The following is a 14,772-nucleotide window of genomic DNA, read 5'->3' as shown; positions in this document are numbered from 1 at the left end:
AACATGAGGAACTGTATTAAAGGGTCGCAGCATTAGGAAGGTTGAGAACCACTGCTCTAAAGAGTAAGAAATTCGTTGATTAGTTACTCCTAAGAATTAAAAAGGGCCTTATCCCAATTATAAACCTATGAACTATGGCTCACACTCAAAATTAGTACTAGATATAAATATCAAGGTTGAATCTATAACAAGCTTAGACCAAACGTTTTGAGTGTTATGAAACTTCAGTTATAACTTTCCTACTGTAAATGTCATTTACATAAAGAAACCTTCACCCTATGCTAAAATACTGCATTTGCCTTACACTACTATTTAGGGAACACAGGTACAAAGGAAGAAGGACAAACAAAAGGAACAAAAGCACCAGGATATGATTTTGGGAAAGACTTTTCAGTCTTGCCCGGCCATTGTGGCTCAGCTGGGAAGAGTCAACCCATGAACCAAGAGGTCACTAGTTCAATTGCCGGTGAGGGCACATGCTGGGTTTGGGGCTCAATCCCTGATAAGGGGTGTGCAGGAGGCAGCCAATCAATGTTTATCTCTCATTGATGTTTCTATCTCTCTATCCCTTACCCTTCTTCTCTTTCTAAAATCAATAAAAGTATATTTTTTAAGAAGACTTCTCTGCCTTGTTGATGATAAAGAAAAGTTTACAGAAATAACTAGAATGGTCAGGAAATGCTCACTTTTGTGATGCCATGGCTGTTTCATACCTGTAAGAAAAGAATAAAAAGGCAGGCATAGAGCCAGAGACCACATAATATGCCTTGATAATCATTCCAGAAAACTGTCAGAGGCTTATAAAGTACCACTTAGATCCAATTCAAAAAGTCAATTAGCCAAGACCGGTTTGGCTCAGTGGATAGAGCGTCGGCCTGTGGACTGAAGGGTCCCAGGTTCGATTCCGGTCAAGGGCATGTACCTTGGTTGCGGGCACATCCCCAGTGGGAGGTGTGCAGGAGGCAGCTGGTCGATGTTTCTCTCTCATCGATGTTTCTGACTCTCTATCTCTCTCCCTTCCTCTCTGTAAAAAATCAATAAAAATATATTAAAAAAAAAAAAAAAGTCAATCAGTCAAGGATTACCAAGAACCATGGGACTGGCTCTGTCCTAAGAAGCCTGAGGATTGAGAAAAGCTTGCCACCGGCATTTCCCCCTCATTTCCCACCCACCTGGTTATCCTTAGCCAGTGCCTGTCCTCCTGGAAAGATAATCCTGTGGCTCCTCCAACCAAACAAAGAATTTTCATACTGATTTCTCCCAAGTTATACTACCTACCTTCACTGTCAAGCCCTAAACCATCACATATGAAGGGTAGGAGTGTTCTCTGATCTCACAGTTGTAATCACCATCCTGTGATGCCCAAAGCTCCATCACAGGCGCTATTCTCTGATTTTTGCTAACGTAAAAATGTGCAGTTATCATTTTAAGTCTGGAATGAGGCCAGATTATAACTATTCAGTATCTAAAACTAAAGATAGAATTACTGCCCACTTGTGTAAAATTACTCTCATTCAATTACTTAAAACACAAAGCAAAGGAAAACAAAAAATGTTGACTCTAGTCTGTGAGAGAAATAGTCAACTCACCAGTGCTGGCATGGAAAGTGCATTAAATGAAGATTATTATAAGGTTAGAGAGGTGGTGACAAATTGTGGATGATCTAAGGATGTCTCTCCACTGAATGTCAAAGACCCACTCTGGATTATATGAAAATCCATGGGTTCTAACAGGTTCCATTTGCATTCTACACGAGGCCTATTATTACCTAATAGATGGAATCTCAGGCCAGCGAGGAAGTGTAGGGGAAGGTCAATACCTCTTGTACAGGATGCCCAACACTACATGTATACTGGTGCAGAACAAGTCTCCTACCCCTCCCCACCCACACACCAGTGAGTTAATCCCAGTGGCACAGACATTGTGAGGAGTGGGGCTGGCTTCAGGAGTAAAGCACCCTTGCTAGGGGCGTAGAACTCAAAGCCACACGCCAAAATTTAACTGACCAGAAGGAAGGCCCTCTTCTTATTACCTTTTAATTTAAATAAATTAACTTTTCATCCAAACTTTTATTTCCTTCCTAATATTCACAATCTTTTTCCATTTAAAAATATTAGTTAGTCCATGCCCTCGCTGGTTTGGCTCAGTGGATAGAGCACTGTACTGCAGACTGAAGGATCCTGGATTAGATTCTGGTCAAGGGCACATGCCTGGGTTGTGGGCTAAATCCCCAGTAGGGGGCATGCAGAAGGAAGCCAATCAATGGTTCTCTCTCATCATTGATGTTTATCTCTCTCTCCCTCTCCTTTCCTCTCTGAAATCAATAAAAATATTAAATATATATATATATGTGTGTTAGTCCAATATAGTGTTATAAGAAATTCATTTTCATATGATATTATCAAATTTGCTTATTAATTATATACACAATTACTAGTACAAAATAAGGTACCACATTTTTGCCTCCTAAAAAATACACTGGTCATCATTCAGGGACCTCTTACAAAGACTGCTCAGTGAAGTACAGGGAAAATCACCAACAGGTCTTGGGAAAAAATAAAAACCTTTATCAAAAATTTTAGACAGTATATATAATACTAATTATAAGTGTCAATAACTTAACTTTTCATTCTTAGTAGCACAAGTGGTATCAATAAATACAAATAGCAATATATTTCAGCTCACATATACAAACTCTAAGCAACACAATGTTATTTTAAGAAGTTACATTATATTCACTAGAATATAAATGCAAACTTTAATTCTTCTCTAATTCAGTCTCACATCAAGTAGAAATACTGTCTTCAATACACCATCTCACTTTAAGCATGATACACTTCTCAAATTCAAATTATAATGTACCTACCCCTCTGATTTAAAAAAAGGTTTCTGGATTTTCTCTACTCTCAGACTTTCCAGTACTAGTGAAATCTTCAATTTCTATATTTTCACTTTCAAAGGAGCCTGTAAAGCACTACTAGGTACTCACAATGGGAAAAGCCCTCTCCCTGCTGTTTCTGATTCTTTTATTCATTTATTCTTACAACATATTTTACAAAATATCTAAAACCTACTTCTCACAGAACAAAAAAAAAAAGACTTGTGATTGCTATGTCCCTTGAAAATCTTATTATAAGGGGGAAGAGAAGAGGAAAATATTTCATTGGTTAAAAATAGAAAACTTAGCTTCAGAAATGCCGAAAAATACATAAATAATTCAGTAAAATAAAAATAATTAGAAAACATAAATATTTGCTACATTTAGGAAAAAATATATAAAATAAATGTTAATAATTTAAATGTTAATACTTAGGTGTAAAGTCCTCTAAAGGTTTATTCTAAACATGAGAATAAGGCAAACTATTAAAAATAAAATTAATCAGAAATATAAAAAGTTTTGCTATAAACCACAAATCATCATACCACCATAAGTATAATCTCCTCTCCAGCTCCTAAAACCACTATCATTACTTACAAACCCTGAGGTAAATGTGTTTAGATACTGGAGCTAAAGATATAGCATGGCATAGAGAAATTTCTTCAATTAACAGTGTAAATCGAGCATGTCAAACTCGCGGCTCATGGGCCACATGCGGCCCACAAGGAATATTTTTGCAGCCCAGCAAATATAACAGCATGTAAGAAACATCTTAATAAAAATTTCATAACTTAATTTTTACAATATCCTGTTATACATAATTATTAATGAACTACAATGTTTGCTAATGACTGATTACTACAATCGTGTTGCATACATTTCCCTTACACACTTTATGCACAGGCGCACCATTTCTTTCCACTAATACTAGCAGGGAATATTTTAGCAGCCAATTGCCACGTCCGTCATTAGTACTGACTTGTTTGGTGTTCGCAACAGGAACAGGAAAAATAGGTTTATTTGCGTTATTCAGTGTCTGGTAAGTTAATGTTCAAGAAAAAAATATTAATTTTTATTAAAATGTTCTATTATGTTATGTTAATGATTATTCATTTATTTCAGCCCTTTGTATTCAACATGTGTCTATCGAAATAAACCTATGTTTTAATAAAAATGAAAGTTTGTTTTTTTTGGCGGCCCACATAAACTTAAACCTTATTTGTTTGGCCTATGTTAGCCTTTGAGTTTGACATACTTGGTATAAATGAAACACTGTTCAGAAATCCTAACTTCAGTAAAGAGCTTAAAGTGTTTCTTCTAATGTATTCACTTTAAATACGCAAATTCTACAGACCTGTCATATTACTTTTCATCTGAATAGTACTTGTATTAAGCATCACTGCCCCATTTCTGGGACCTGTATATCCACTTTTGCTACTTGCATTGTAGAGGTAGATCCATAAACTATAAAAATTAAGTCTTTCCAAATTGATTTTTTGGTAATAAATATTACTGCAGACCACATTTAATAACCATACATGATTTCAAAACTGATTAATGCTACAGTTCTGAAAATTAAAAGAGAGAGAGAGAGTAGAGGGAGTAGAGGGAATGGGTGAGAAGGAAAGGGAAGAACAAAAAGGATAGAAAGGGAAGGAGGGAGGGAGGAAAGAAAGGAGAGAAAATTAATCTACACATGAGGAGTTAAGTGCCAGAAGAAGGTCCATTCATACCCAAGTTTCTCTGCTGGGTGATAGCTGATTTTCAAACAATTCTGTACTTTTTCCAGTGTGTACTAAACAGCACATTAAATCAGCACATCACTTACGTGTAAATTCTTTATCACATAACTCTAATTCTTAAAAATTCTAGAAGAACTGGAGGAAAATGAATACATTATGATTAATCATGTAATACCTGTGTATTCATCAAAGCCTTTAAACACTGTATGACTCTGTGCTGATTCTTCTTAACAATGGTTTCTTGTCTGTATTGGCATAAAAGATATCACTGTTAGAATTATAAATGGACATGCAAATGTAGCTTAAGGAAAATAATTAGCAACACTTACATTTTGCTACTAATCAGTTTTTCCAAAATGTCCAGTAATAATCCGAGCCCCTCACGTCCAAAGCTCTCCACCCAACTAAAAAATAGAGGAAAGAGGTAGTTATGCATTAAGTCAGTATTCAAAGTTTGGTATAACACAATAATATTATCACAAATATTTTACAACTGTTATATTCGACTCAAAACCACAATGTAAGAACACCTTGTACAAAAATCATTCATAATTCATAGTCTTATTTGTGACAGAAGGAGCAAAAATGGGATAAGTCAGTGGTATGCATCCTTATAAATGTTAAGAATTTTCTAAGTTTCAAAGTTCAATTGGTTTTTTTAAAAAACTTCTAGTTATTTTTAAATGCATATTTTCATCCTGACCAAACCACCTCTATACTCCCATAAATCCAGATATAGTCACAGTACTGCATGTAATTAGGACATTACTGCCAATAGACAACAACTCACCTTGGTTATAGAAAAACTACCTTCATAGAAAAAAATACAATTTTTCAGTGGTGATTTAGAAAGCCTAAGTCAATAAATAAAATGGTAACAATCTCTTTAAAAAAGTGGAGAAGAAAAAGATATGTGTGTATATTTCTTTGTATACATGTGTTTGTGTGTGTGTGTTTGTGTGTATGATTTGTGTGTCTATGTGTGTGGCCTTTGAAAAATGGAATGTTAAAAACAAAATTTCATCCAATAATGAAAAACAGCACATTATAAACAATAAAAACCAAGTTTAAATCATATACCAGGATATAATAACGTTTTCTTACTTAAAATACAATCCTATATAATAAAAGGGTAATTTGCAAATTGACCCTAACAGCAGAATGACCAGAATGACCGCTGGACCAGTCACTATGTCAGGCACCGATCACCCGATGGCAAATGGGGAACTGTGGGTGCAGGGCTGGCTGCGGGCAGCTTGGGAAGATGGCCCTGATCGCAGGCCAGGCCTACGGACCATAACTGCGTATGAATTTCGTGTGCTGGGCCTCTAGTATAATATAGCCCATGAAAATAAGGGTAAAAACCAAATGCAACATTTTATATAAAAAATAAAAATATTTTAAAATTCACCTTCATTTTGCACCCATCTATGAACACAGCTTAATCACCTATTAATCCTCAGAATTTTGGATTTTAGCTCCCCCCTCAAAAAAGAAAAGCAATTTGTGATATAGATTGGCAGACTCTTGTCAGATTACTTTTACTCATCTCTTTTCTGTGAAAACCATGGAATAACTATTCAATAATGCAGTTAAATGATAAAGATACTCCCCTGTAAAAAACATGGAAGATCATTATCATAGTTAAGGGGGGAAAAGTTAAATAGAAGTTGGTGTTTTCAAAACAGAATGCTACTTCAAAAGTGAAGTTTACTCTGCACTACCAGCAACAGACATTACCTGTAGGCATTTCAATTCCTGCTTTTATGTTTCTTGAAAACCCCTACGGCATCCCATTAACTGTTTGCCTTGTTGACCCCTATTCTGTATTTATTCTTATTTCACATGCGGCAGGGAAGCTTGAAATCAAACACATCAGGAGGAATTGGAGAGTTTTCTTGGGCTGGCACTGAGATGTGCGGACATCAGGCCCTCCTGTGTTAGTACCTCACAGTGGGACTTCAGTGTTTTAAGTAAATTGTCAACAACCTCATATTCAAAAGTATATCTATAAAGACATTCTGAAACTAATATAAATGGTTTAGGATGATTCATACTACTATCACCTTCAATCATTGTGGACAATAAAGTTACTATTCCTAAAACTGCCTTATGCCAAAATACACAAATTTAACGTTATGCTAATATAACAAAAAGACTTTGTTGCATTTAATATGCTTATCTGGAAGTCTACTATAAAATTTAGAAAGCATATCAATCCAGAGAATTCAAGATATGCCTTCTGGTCAGAGTAATTGATAATAGAACATAGCTATTTTAAAAATTTATCACCACTAATATAACAACTATGATAAGAATATTGGAGCCCACAGAAGTTCTCAAATCAACCATTTCTGAACCCACTAGATACCTCTCTTCTACATTGTAGAATATGAATCATTAAAGTAAAACTTACAGCCCTAGCTGGTTTGGCTCAGTGGATAGATCGTCAGCCTTTGGACTAAAGGGTCCTGGGTTCAATTCCGGTCAAAAGCACATGCCCAGGTTGCGGGCTCAATCCCCAGTAGGGGGCGTGCAGGAGGCAGCCAATCAATGATACTCATCATTGATGTTTCTATCTCTCTCCCCATTTCCCTTCCTCTCTGAAATCAATAATATATATTTTTAAAGTAAAACTTACATCCATTCATGTCTATTACACATAAACTAATTCTCTATAAAACAAAGTTGAATATAAAGAGGCATCATACCTAAGAATTTTATATTACACTCTTTTAAATCATGGTGGGAAATAATTTATCAACAACCATAAAATCAGAGGTTGGCAACAGTCTTATCAAAGGCAACTTACATTTTACATTTCATAAAACATAAAAATAAGAAAAGTGGAACAGGGTGTGAAGAGAGGAAACTAGGATGCCTGATAACAAAAGAAACACTATAATTTTTAAACACAAAAAGGAAGCTGATGAATGTATTCATTGAAAAATAATCAAACACAAATTAAATAGGCATAAAAAGTCTCCCTGTTTTCCAAAAAATATGCAAGGCCAACATACTGTTGTACTAACAAGTTGTCACCCACAATCCCCTTCTCTCAAAACCTTCTCCCTCACCCCTACTATTTTCAGCAATATGATTTTTAAGAATGGGGCAAATATCAGTTCCTATCTCTCTGGAAAAGATGTTCAAGGTAAAAAGTGATATTGAGTAGGTAGGTCTGCAGTCCTGACAGAGGTTTATTGAAATCCATAGCTTTCAACAAAAGTAAAAAATTTCTCATCATCAGTGTAAGAAGCAACCTGGAAAAAAATTATCAACTGATCTATAAATGATCAATCTTCAGGAAACAAAATCTGTACTATTTATTCTGTGCCTGTCAGCACAGTAGCGCCAGGCATTACGTGGCTTAACTATAAACTGCATTCATGGATGAATAAGCATTGTGCAAATGTTTTTTCTTCATGAACAGAAATGGCATAGAGATTAGTATGGCATTTGTATTGGGGGAAAATTGCTTTAAAAAAAACAAAAGTAATGTGCTAAGTAATAATTTAACATAAAATCTACCTCTTTAAATTCTTTAACAGGAAATATCAAACCCTTTTCTTGTAATTGCTTCAAGAGAAACTGCTAAATATATTACCATTTAGCACTTCCTAGTAGGAGTCTCAATGTAAGAGAAAAGAAAAGGTGAAGAGGTAACAGAAAGGGGGGCGGGGGAGAACAGGTCTCTAGGATTAAATGTTCAAACCACCTTTAAATGTTCAAAGCAGGTTAGGCTTTCAAATGCAGTAATTACTTCCAGAGACACAGGATGAAAGCAAAAGTGTACAAAGTGGTTTCCAAAGTATTATTGGCTTCATGAAGCAAATACAGTCACCTCATTGAGCAGAAGAGGCAACAGTCAGGTGTCAGCTTTACTTTCTAGCCAAAGAAACAAAGCACTATGAGTGTATGTTTCCCACAGACTAAAGTTCCAGTTATTAGCATCTTCCTAAATGTGCCCTAAGGGAGAGAAAGACAAATGCATCACAGATTGTCAGAGCTGGAATAAAAGCAATCCAGATCTTAAAAGCAATCTTACCTGGCCCATACACCGAGAGAATAGGGACCATTTCTTATTTGTCTTTAAATCTCCAGCACCTGGGACAGACTACACTGAATAAATGGTTTTAGAATGAAACTGAATCTCCTTCCAATTTTATATAAAAGGAACAGAGAGAGGGAGAGGATAAGGTCACTTAGAAAGAACATCTAGGTCTGTGATGCTCAGGTGTATGCCCTTACTTTACATACAAAGAAAAAGGCACAAAGAGATGATGTGTTCCATGCAGCATCACTGAGCCTGCCTCAAACTTCATACCAGGAACATCAATTCTGATTTTGAAAATGGTACTTATCTATACTGAACCTCAGAGGATGAATTTGAAGACTGACACACTTTAGGACTTGATTGACTGCTGCTTGAAGGGTGAAGTTTCATTACTACTAACGTTCACGTGCTCATTAACAAAGTCAGCCAGTCTTTAATAAGGGCTCACTGTGTGCGCGATACTGTACTACATATGAGAAACACAAAAATGAATAAAACATGTTATCTGCCCTTGAAAGGATCAGAGACTAGTGGCTGAAACAAATGTTGAGCAAGATTATTTCTATAATGTAATAACAAGTGTTATAATCATGGCACTAAGGGAACAGAAGGTATAGCATCTACCTCTTGGGAACAAAGCAGCTGGTGTCTGCCCTGAGTCTTGAAGGATGTCAAGAAAGGAAGAGAGGTAACTAGGTAGAAGGAATTACATACTAAGACATTAAATATAAAAGATGGGGTCTGTACTGAGAACCACCGTGGCTATATCAGAGATAAAACCAAGCAGGTAGGAAGGAGTTTGATTTTGTAAAAACTATATACAATGCCATGACAATGAAAAGTCATTAAAGGATCAAATGGGTTAGGCAAAGTAATCCCACCTCTGCCTCCCCACAAAAAGATGGCCATGCCCTAACACCAAAACCTATGAATATATAAGCCTGCATTGCAAAGAGGGATGAAAAAGGGAATTGAGGTTGCAGATGGAATTAAAGTTGCTAATAGATCATTTTAAGATAGGGAAATTACTTATCTAGATGGGTCCAATCTAATTACATGGTTCTTGAAAGCTGAGACACTTTGCTAGCTGGGTAACATGAGAAGAGGAAAAAAATGCAAAATATGAGAAGGACTCAACCTGCCTTCCCAGACTTTTAAGATGGAGGAAGAGAAACATGAGCTAAGGAATGGAGGTAGACTCAAAAGGCTGAACTAGCACGGCTAGTGTCTATCCATGGCTGAGCATCAAGCCATGAACCAGGAGGGCACCAGGATTCCTGATCAGGGCACATGCCCTGGTTGCAGTCTCAGGAGGCAGCCAGTCAATGTTTCTCTCTCACCATAGATATTTCTATCTCTCTCTCCCCCTCCCTTCATCTCTCTGAAATCAATAAAAAATAAATTAAATTTAAAAAGCGAAATAACCCTAAATTGGTAGCTAGCAAGGAAATAGGGATGTCAGTCCTACTACTGCAAAGAATTGAATGCTTCCAACAACTTGAATAACCAAGCAAATGGAGTCGAATCTGTTCATTCATGAACATGGGGTATCTCTCCACTTATTTGGAACTTCTTTGATTTGCTTCATCATTACTTTGTAGTCTTAAACATAAAAGTCATATACATAATTTTAGATTTGCATCAGAGTATTTGTTTTTGAGTAGTAAATTATGTTTTACAAAAGTTTACTGCTAGTATATGGAAATACAATTGATTTGGTTTTCAGGTAAAAAAAAGACTACCTAACATAAATTTACCCTCTTAATACTTAAGTGTACATACAGTACAGTATTGTTAACTATATACATCTTATTGTATAACAGATCTCTAGAACTTTTTCTCTAGAACTTGCAAAATACAATTGATATTTGTTTGTCTTGAATCCTGCAATCTTGCTAATCTCACTGATTAGTTCTAGGATTTTTTGTAGAATCTTCTAATTTTTCTATGTAAACAATCATATCCTCTGTGAATAGGAACACTTTTACTTCTCCCATTCTGATTCATATTCTTGTTATTTCATTTTCTTGTCTCTGCTTTGGCTAGAATTTCTATTACTGTATTTGAACAACAATGGTTAAAACAAATATCCTTGGCCTTGTTCCCATCCTGAGGGGAAAGCATTTCACCATGAAATATAATATTAGCTGTAGGTTTTTTGTAGATTTCCATTATTAAGTTGAGAAAGTACCCCTCTGTATTATTTTCTGAGAATTTTATAATGAAGGGACTCAAAGTGGGATTCTGGAGGCTAGAAACCCAAAACCAAACTGTCAGCAGGCTTGCTCAGAAACTCTGGGTAAGAATCCTTTCTTGCCTCTTCTAGCTTCTGATGGTAGTTGTTTATACAGGATCCCCATGCTTCTATCATAGAATGAATTCCTGTGTGTCTTTTTTCTTCTTATAGAAACATAAATTATATTGGAATAAGAGTCCACCCTACTCCCTTATGACCTAATGTAATTAATTACATCTGCAAAGACCCTCTTTTCAAGTAAGGTCACATTCCAAGGTGCTGGAGATTAGGACTTAAATATTACTTTCTGAGGGACACAATTCAATCCACAACATCTATTCCTATTTCCCGAGTTGTTTTCATGAATAGATGTTTCTCTCTCTCTCTGTCTGTCTCTCCCCCTCCTTTCCACTCTCTCTAAAAATCAATGGGGAAAATATCTTCGGTAAGGATTAATGAAAAATAAAATAAAGTAAAATAAATAATAAATAAAAGTGTGTAAACATTATGACAAAAGTACACAAAGGGCGCTGAAGGAGGTGACTACCTACAAACCTAGCCTGGAGCTAGAAAAAAAATATTGAATTAAAGAAAACTATGCCTATAATCTTGACATAGAAAGATGCTAATACATCTTAAGGTTAAAAAGAAGTAGTAAGTTGTAGGAATTCCCTATAAATTTTGGAGTAAACTCTTATCGGAAATATAATTGACAAATATGTTCTCCCATGAAGTGGGCTTTCTTGTTGTTTTGTTGATGGTTTCTTTTGCTGTGCAGAAGCTTTTTATTTTGATGTAATCCCATTTGTTTATTTACTCTTTAGTCTCCATTGCCCTAGGATCTATATTGGTAAAGATATTGCTACGACAAATGTCTGCTATTTTGCTGCCGATGGCTTCTTCTAAGATTTTTATGGTTTCCAGTCTTACATTTTAAGTCCTTTATCAATTTTGAGTTTATTTTTGTGTATGTTTTAAGTTGGTGGTCTAGTTTCTTTTTTTTTTTTTTGCATGGATCCATCCTATTTTCCCAACTCCATTTATTGAAGAGATTATCCTTTGTATGCTCTTGCCTCCTTTATCAAATATTAATTGAGCATAATGGCTTGAGTCAATTTTGGGGTTCTTTGTTCTGTTCCATTGGTCTATATGTCTGTTCTTGTGCCAGTACCAGGCAGTTTTGAGAACAGTGGCTTTGTAATATAGCTTGATATCTGGTATTGTGAAACCTCCAACTTTGTGCTTCTTTCTCAAGATTGCTGCAGCTATTCAGGGTCTTTTTTTTATTCCAAATGAATTTTTGGAGAGTTTGTTCTAGATCTTTGAAGTATGCCATTGATATTTTAACGGGGATTGCATTGAATCTATAGATTGCTTTGGGTAGGATGGACATTTTAATGATGCTGATTTTACCAATCCATGAACATGGAATATTCTTCCATTTGTTTATGTCTTCCTCCATCTCTTTTTTCAGCGTTCTGTAATTTTCTGAGTACAAGTCCCTTACCTCCTTGGTTAAATTTATTCCTAGGTACGTTAATTTTTGTGTTGCAATGGTAAGTGGGATTGTTTTTTTTAGTTTTTCTTTCTGTGGGTTCATTATTGGTGTATAAAAAAGCCATAGATTTCTGGGTGTTAATTTTGTATCCTGCTACATTGCCAAATTCATTTATTAAGTCTAGTAGTTTTATGATGGAGTCAAAAGGAAGATAAGCAATCCAATCAAAAAATGGGCAAAGGACCTAAATAGACACCTTTCGAAAGAGGACATACGGGAGGCGAAGAGACATGAAAATATACTCAAAGTCACTAATCATCTGAGAGATGCAAATCAAAACAACAATGAGGTACCATCTCATACCTGTTAGAATGGCTATCATCAACAAATCAAAAACAACAAGTGCTGGCAAGGATATGGAGAAAAAGGAACCCTCCTGCACTGCTGGTGGGAATGCAGACTGGTACAGCCACTGTGGAAAACAGTATGGCATTTCCTCAAAAACTTAAAAGTGGAACTTCCATTTAACCCAGTAATCCCACTTCTAGGAATATAACCCAAGAAAACAGAAACACCAATCAGAAAGGATATATGCACCCCTATGTTCATAGCAGCACAATTCACAATAGCTAAGATTTGGAAACAGCCTAAGTACCCATCAGCAGATGAGTGGATTAGAAAACTATGGTACATCTACACAATGGAATACTACACTGCTGTAAAAAATAAGGAATTCTTACCATATGCAACAGCATTGGAACTAGAGAGCATTATGCTAAGTGAAATAAGCCAGTCAGAGAAAGATAAATATCACATGATCTCACTCATTTGTGAAATATAGTGAACAACATAAACTAAAGAACAAAAACAGAACGATAGCCATAGAAGCATCGAATAGACTGTCCAACCTATAAGGGAAGGCGGGAGGTGAGGGGTTAAGAAATCAACCAAAGGACTTGTTATGCATGCATATGAGCATAACCAATGGACACAGAATGGGGAGGGGGGCATGTGCTGGGGGTTGGGGATGGCCAGGGAGAGGTCAATGGGGGAAAAAGGAGAATTATATAATACATTAAAGAATAAAGAACTTAAATTTTTTTAAAAAGTAGTAATGTGTATTTTTTATTTTTGTTCAAAATATGTTTTTGTGCATTTCAAAAAATGTGTGCATGTACATGTTGCTATACAAACACATTCTTAGTCATTTTCTACTTAATCAACTCATTCAATTACCTGCTGGTTTCCATTCCATGTGTGAAACACTAATACCCATAGCATAATGAACACTCAAGGCTAATGTTCTACTCTCTCATACATTCACTTGCTTCTGCTCCCACCAAGAATCAGTTGGGTTCATTTCCAAACCAATGCAACGATCACAATGCATTATGGGTTTGTTTGATGCAATCAGCCTGGACCTACTCCAAGAAAAGGTCTAGGCTCCTCAACAAATGTTCAGAGAAAATTAAAATGAATATTTATATTTTAAATAAATAAATAAAAATATTTAGGCATATTTGAGTCACTTATTTTATGATTCCCTGCTTTAACTAACGTTACTAACAAACAAGCCTGGCCAGGGGACTCAGTCAGTTGGAGCAGCATCTTACACCAAAGGGTTTCAAGTTCAATTTCCAGTCAGGCATATACCTAGGTTGTGAGTTCAATACCCAGTCGGGCACATACGGGAAGCAATCTGATCAATGTTTCTCTCTCACATCTCTGTCTCTCTCTTCTCTTCTCTTCCTTCTCTCTAAAATCAATGAAAATGTATCCTCCTCAGGTAAATATAAAAAAAAAAAAAAAAAAGCTAACGGCATTAAACAAGAGGACACTTCCTCAAGTGGACACACACTTCCACCCAAGAAATTATAGTGCCTTTCTAAATAGGTGATATTACACGTTTTTTCATTTTACTTTTGTGTATGATCGTATTTTCTTATAGTGAACCTACATTTTTTATAATAAGAAAAGTATTTTTAATTATCCAAAATAATCTTACATAAATGCCTAGGGAAGCAGAAAGGTATTTTGCTAAAATTCAATATAAGAAGCTTCTTGAAAGAGAAAAAATATATCACTGATCACATGTGACAAAGTAACAAATTTCATACCTTAAACTTAGAAGGTCAGTTTTAATACTCTGTATAATATCCAGATCCAATTTACATTCCCCTGTCAGAGCAATATATCACCAATGCCGAATATAATTATAGCTTATTTTAAACTTTTATTTTCACCTACTCTTAGCAAGGTGACTAAATACTTAGAATGAACGGTGCGGGGGGGGGGGGGGGGGGGGGACCACAAGGGGGTTTCCCCGCAATCCACATGCCTGGGAAGGGAAAAAAAAAATAC

General features: G+C 35.8%; 1 protein-coding gene across 2 annotated transcripts in view; it reads right to left on the bottom strand.

Annotated features, from left to right (window-relative positions):
- Window positions 1-14,772, bottom strand: part of DIAPH3 (diaphanous related formin 3) — a 511,880-nt gene that overhangs the window by 358,021 nt on the left and 139,087 nt on the right. For both annotated transcript variants that reach the window (XM_006090522.3, XM_023755349.1), the window contains 2 exons: window positions 4,950-5,024; window positions 4,796-4,865 (listed from right to left, as the gene is read on the bottom strand). In XM_006090522.3, coding sequence (XP_006090584.1) covers window positions 4,796-4,865; window positions 4,950-5,024 — 145 coding nt within the window. The remainder of the gene's footprint in view (window positions 1-4,795; window positions 4,866-4,949; window positions 5,025-14,772) is intronic.

This window comes from Myotis lucifugus, unplaced genomic scaffold (assembly GCF_000147115.1).
Source record: "Myotis lucifugus unplaced genomic scaffold, Myoluc2.0 scaffold_74, whole genome shotgun sequence".
NCBI classification, from domain to species: Eukaryota; Metazoa; Chordata; class Mammalia; order Chiroptera; family Vespertilionidae; genus Myotis; species Myotis lucifugus.
This window is presented reverse-complemented; position numbering and strand designations above follow the sequence as displayed.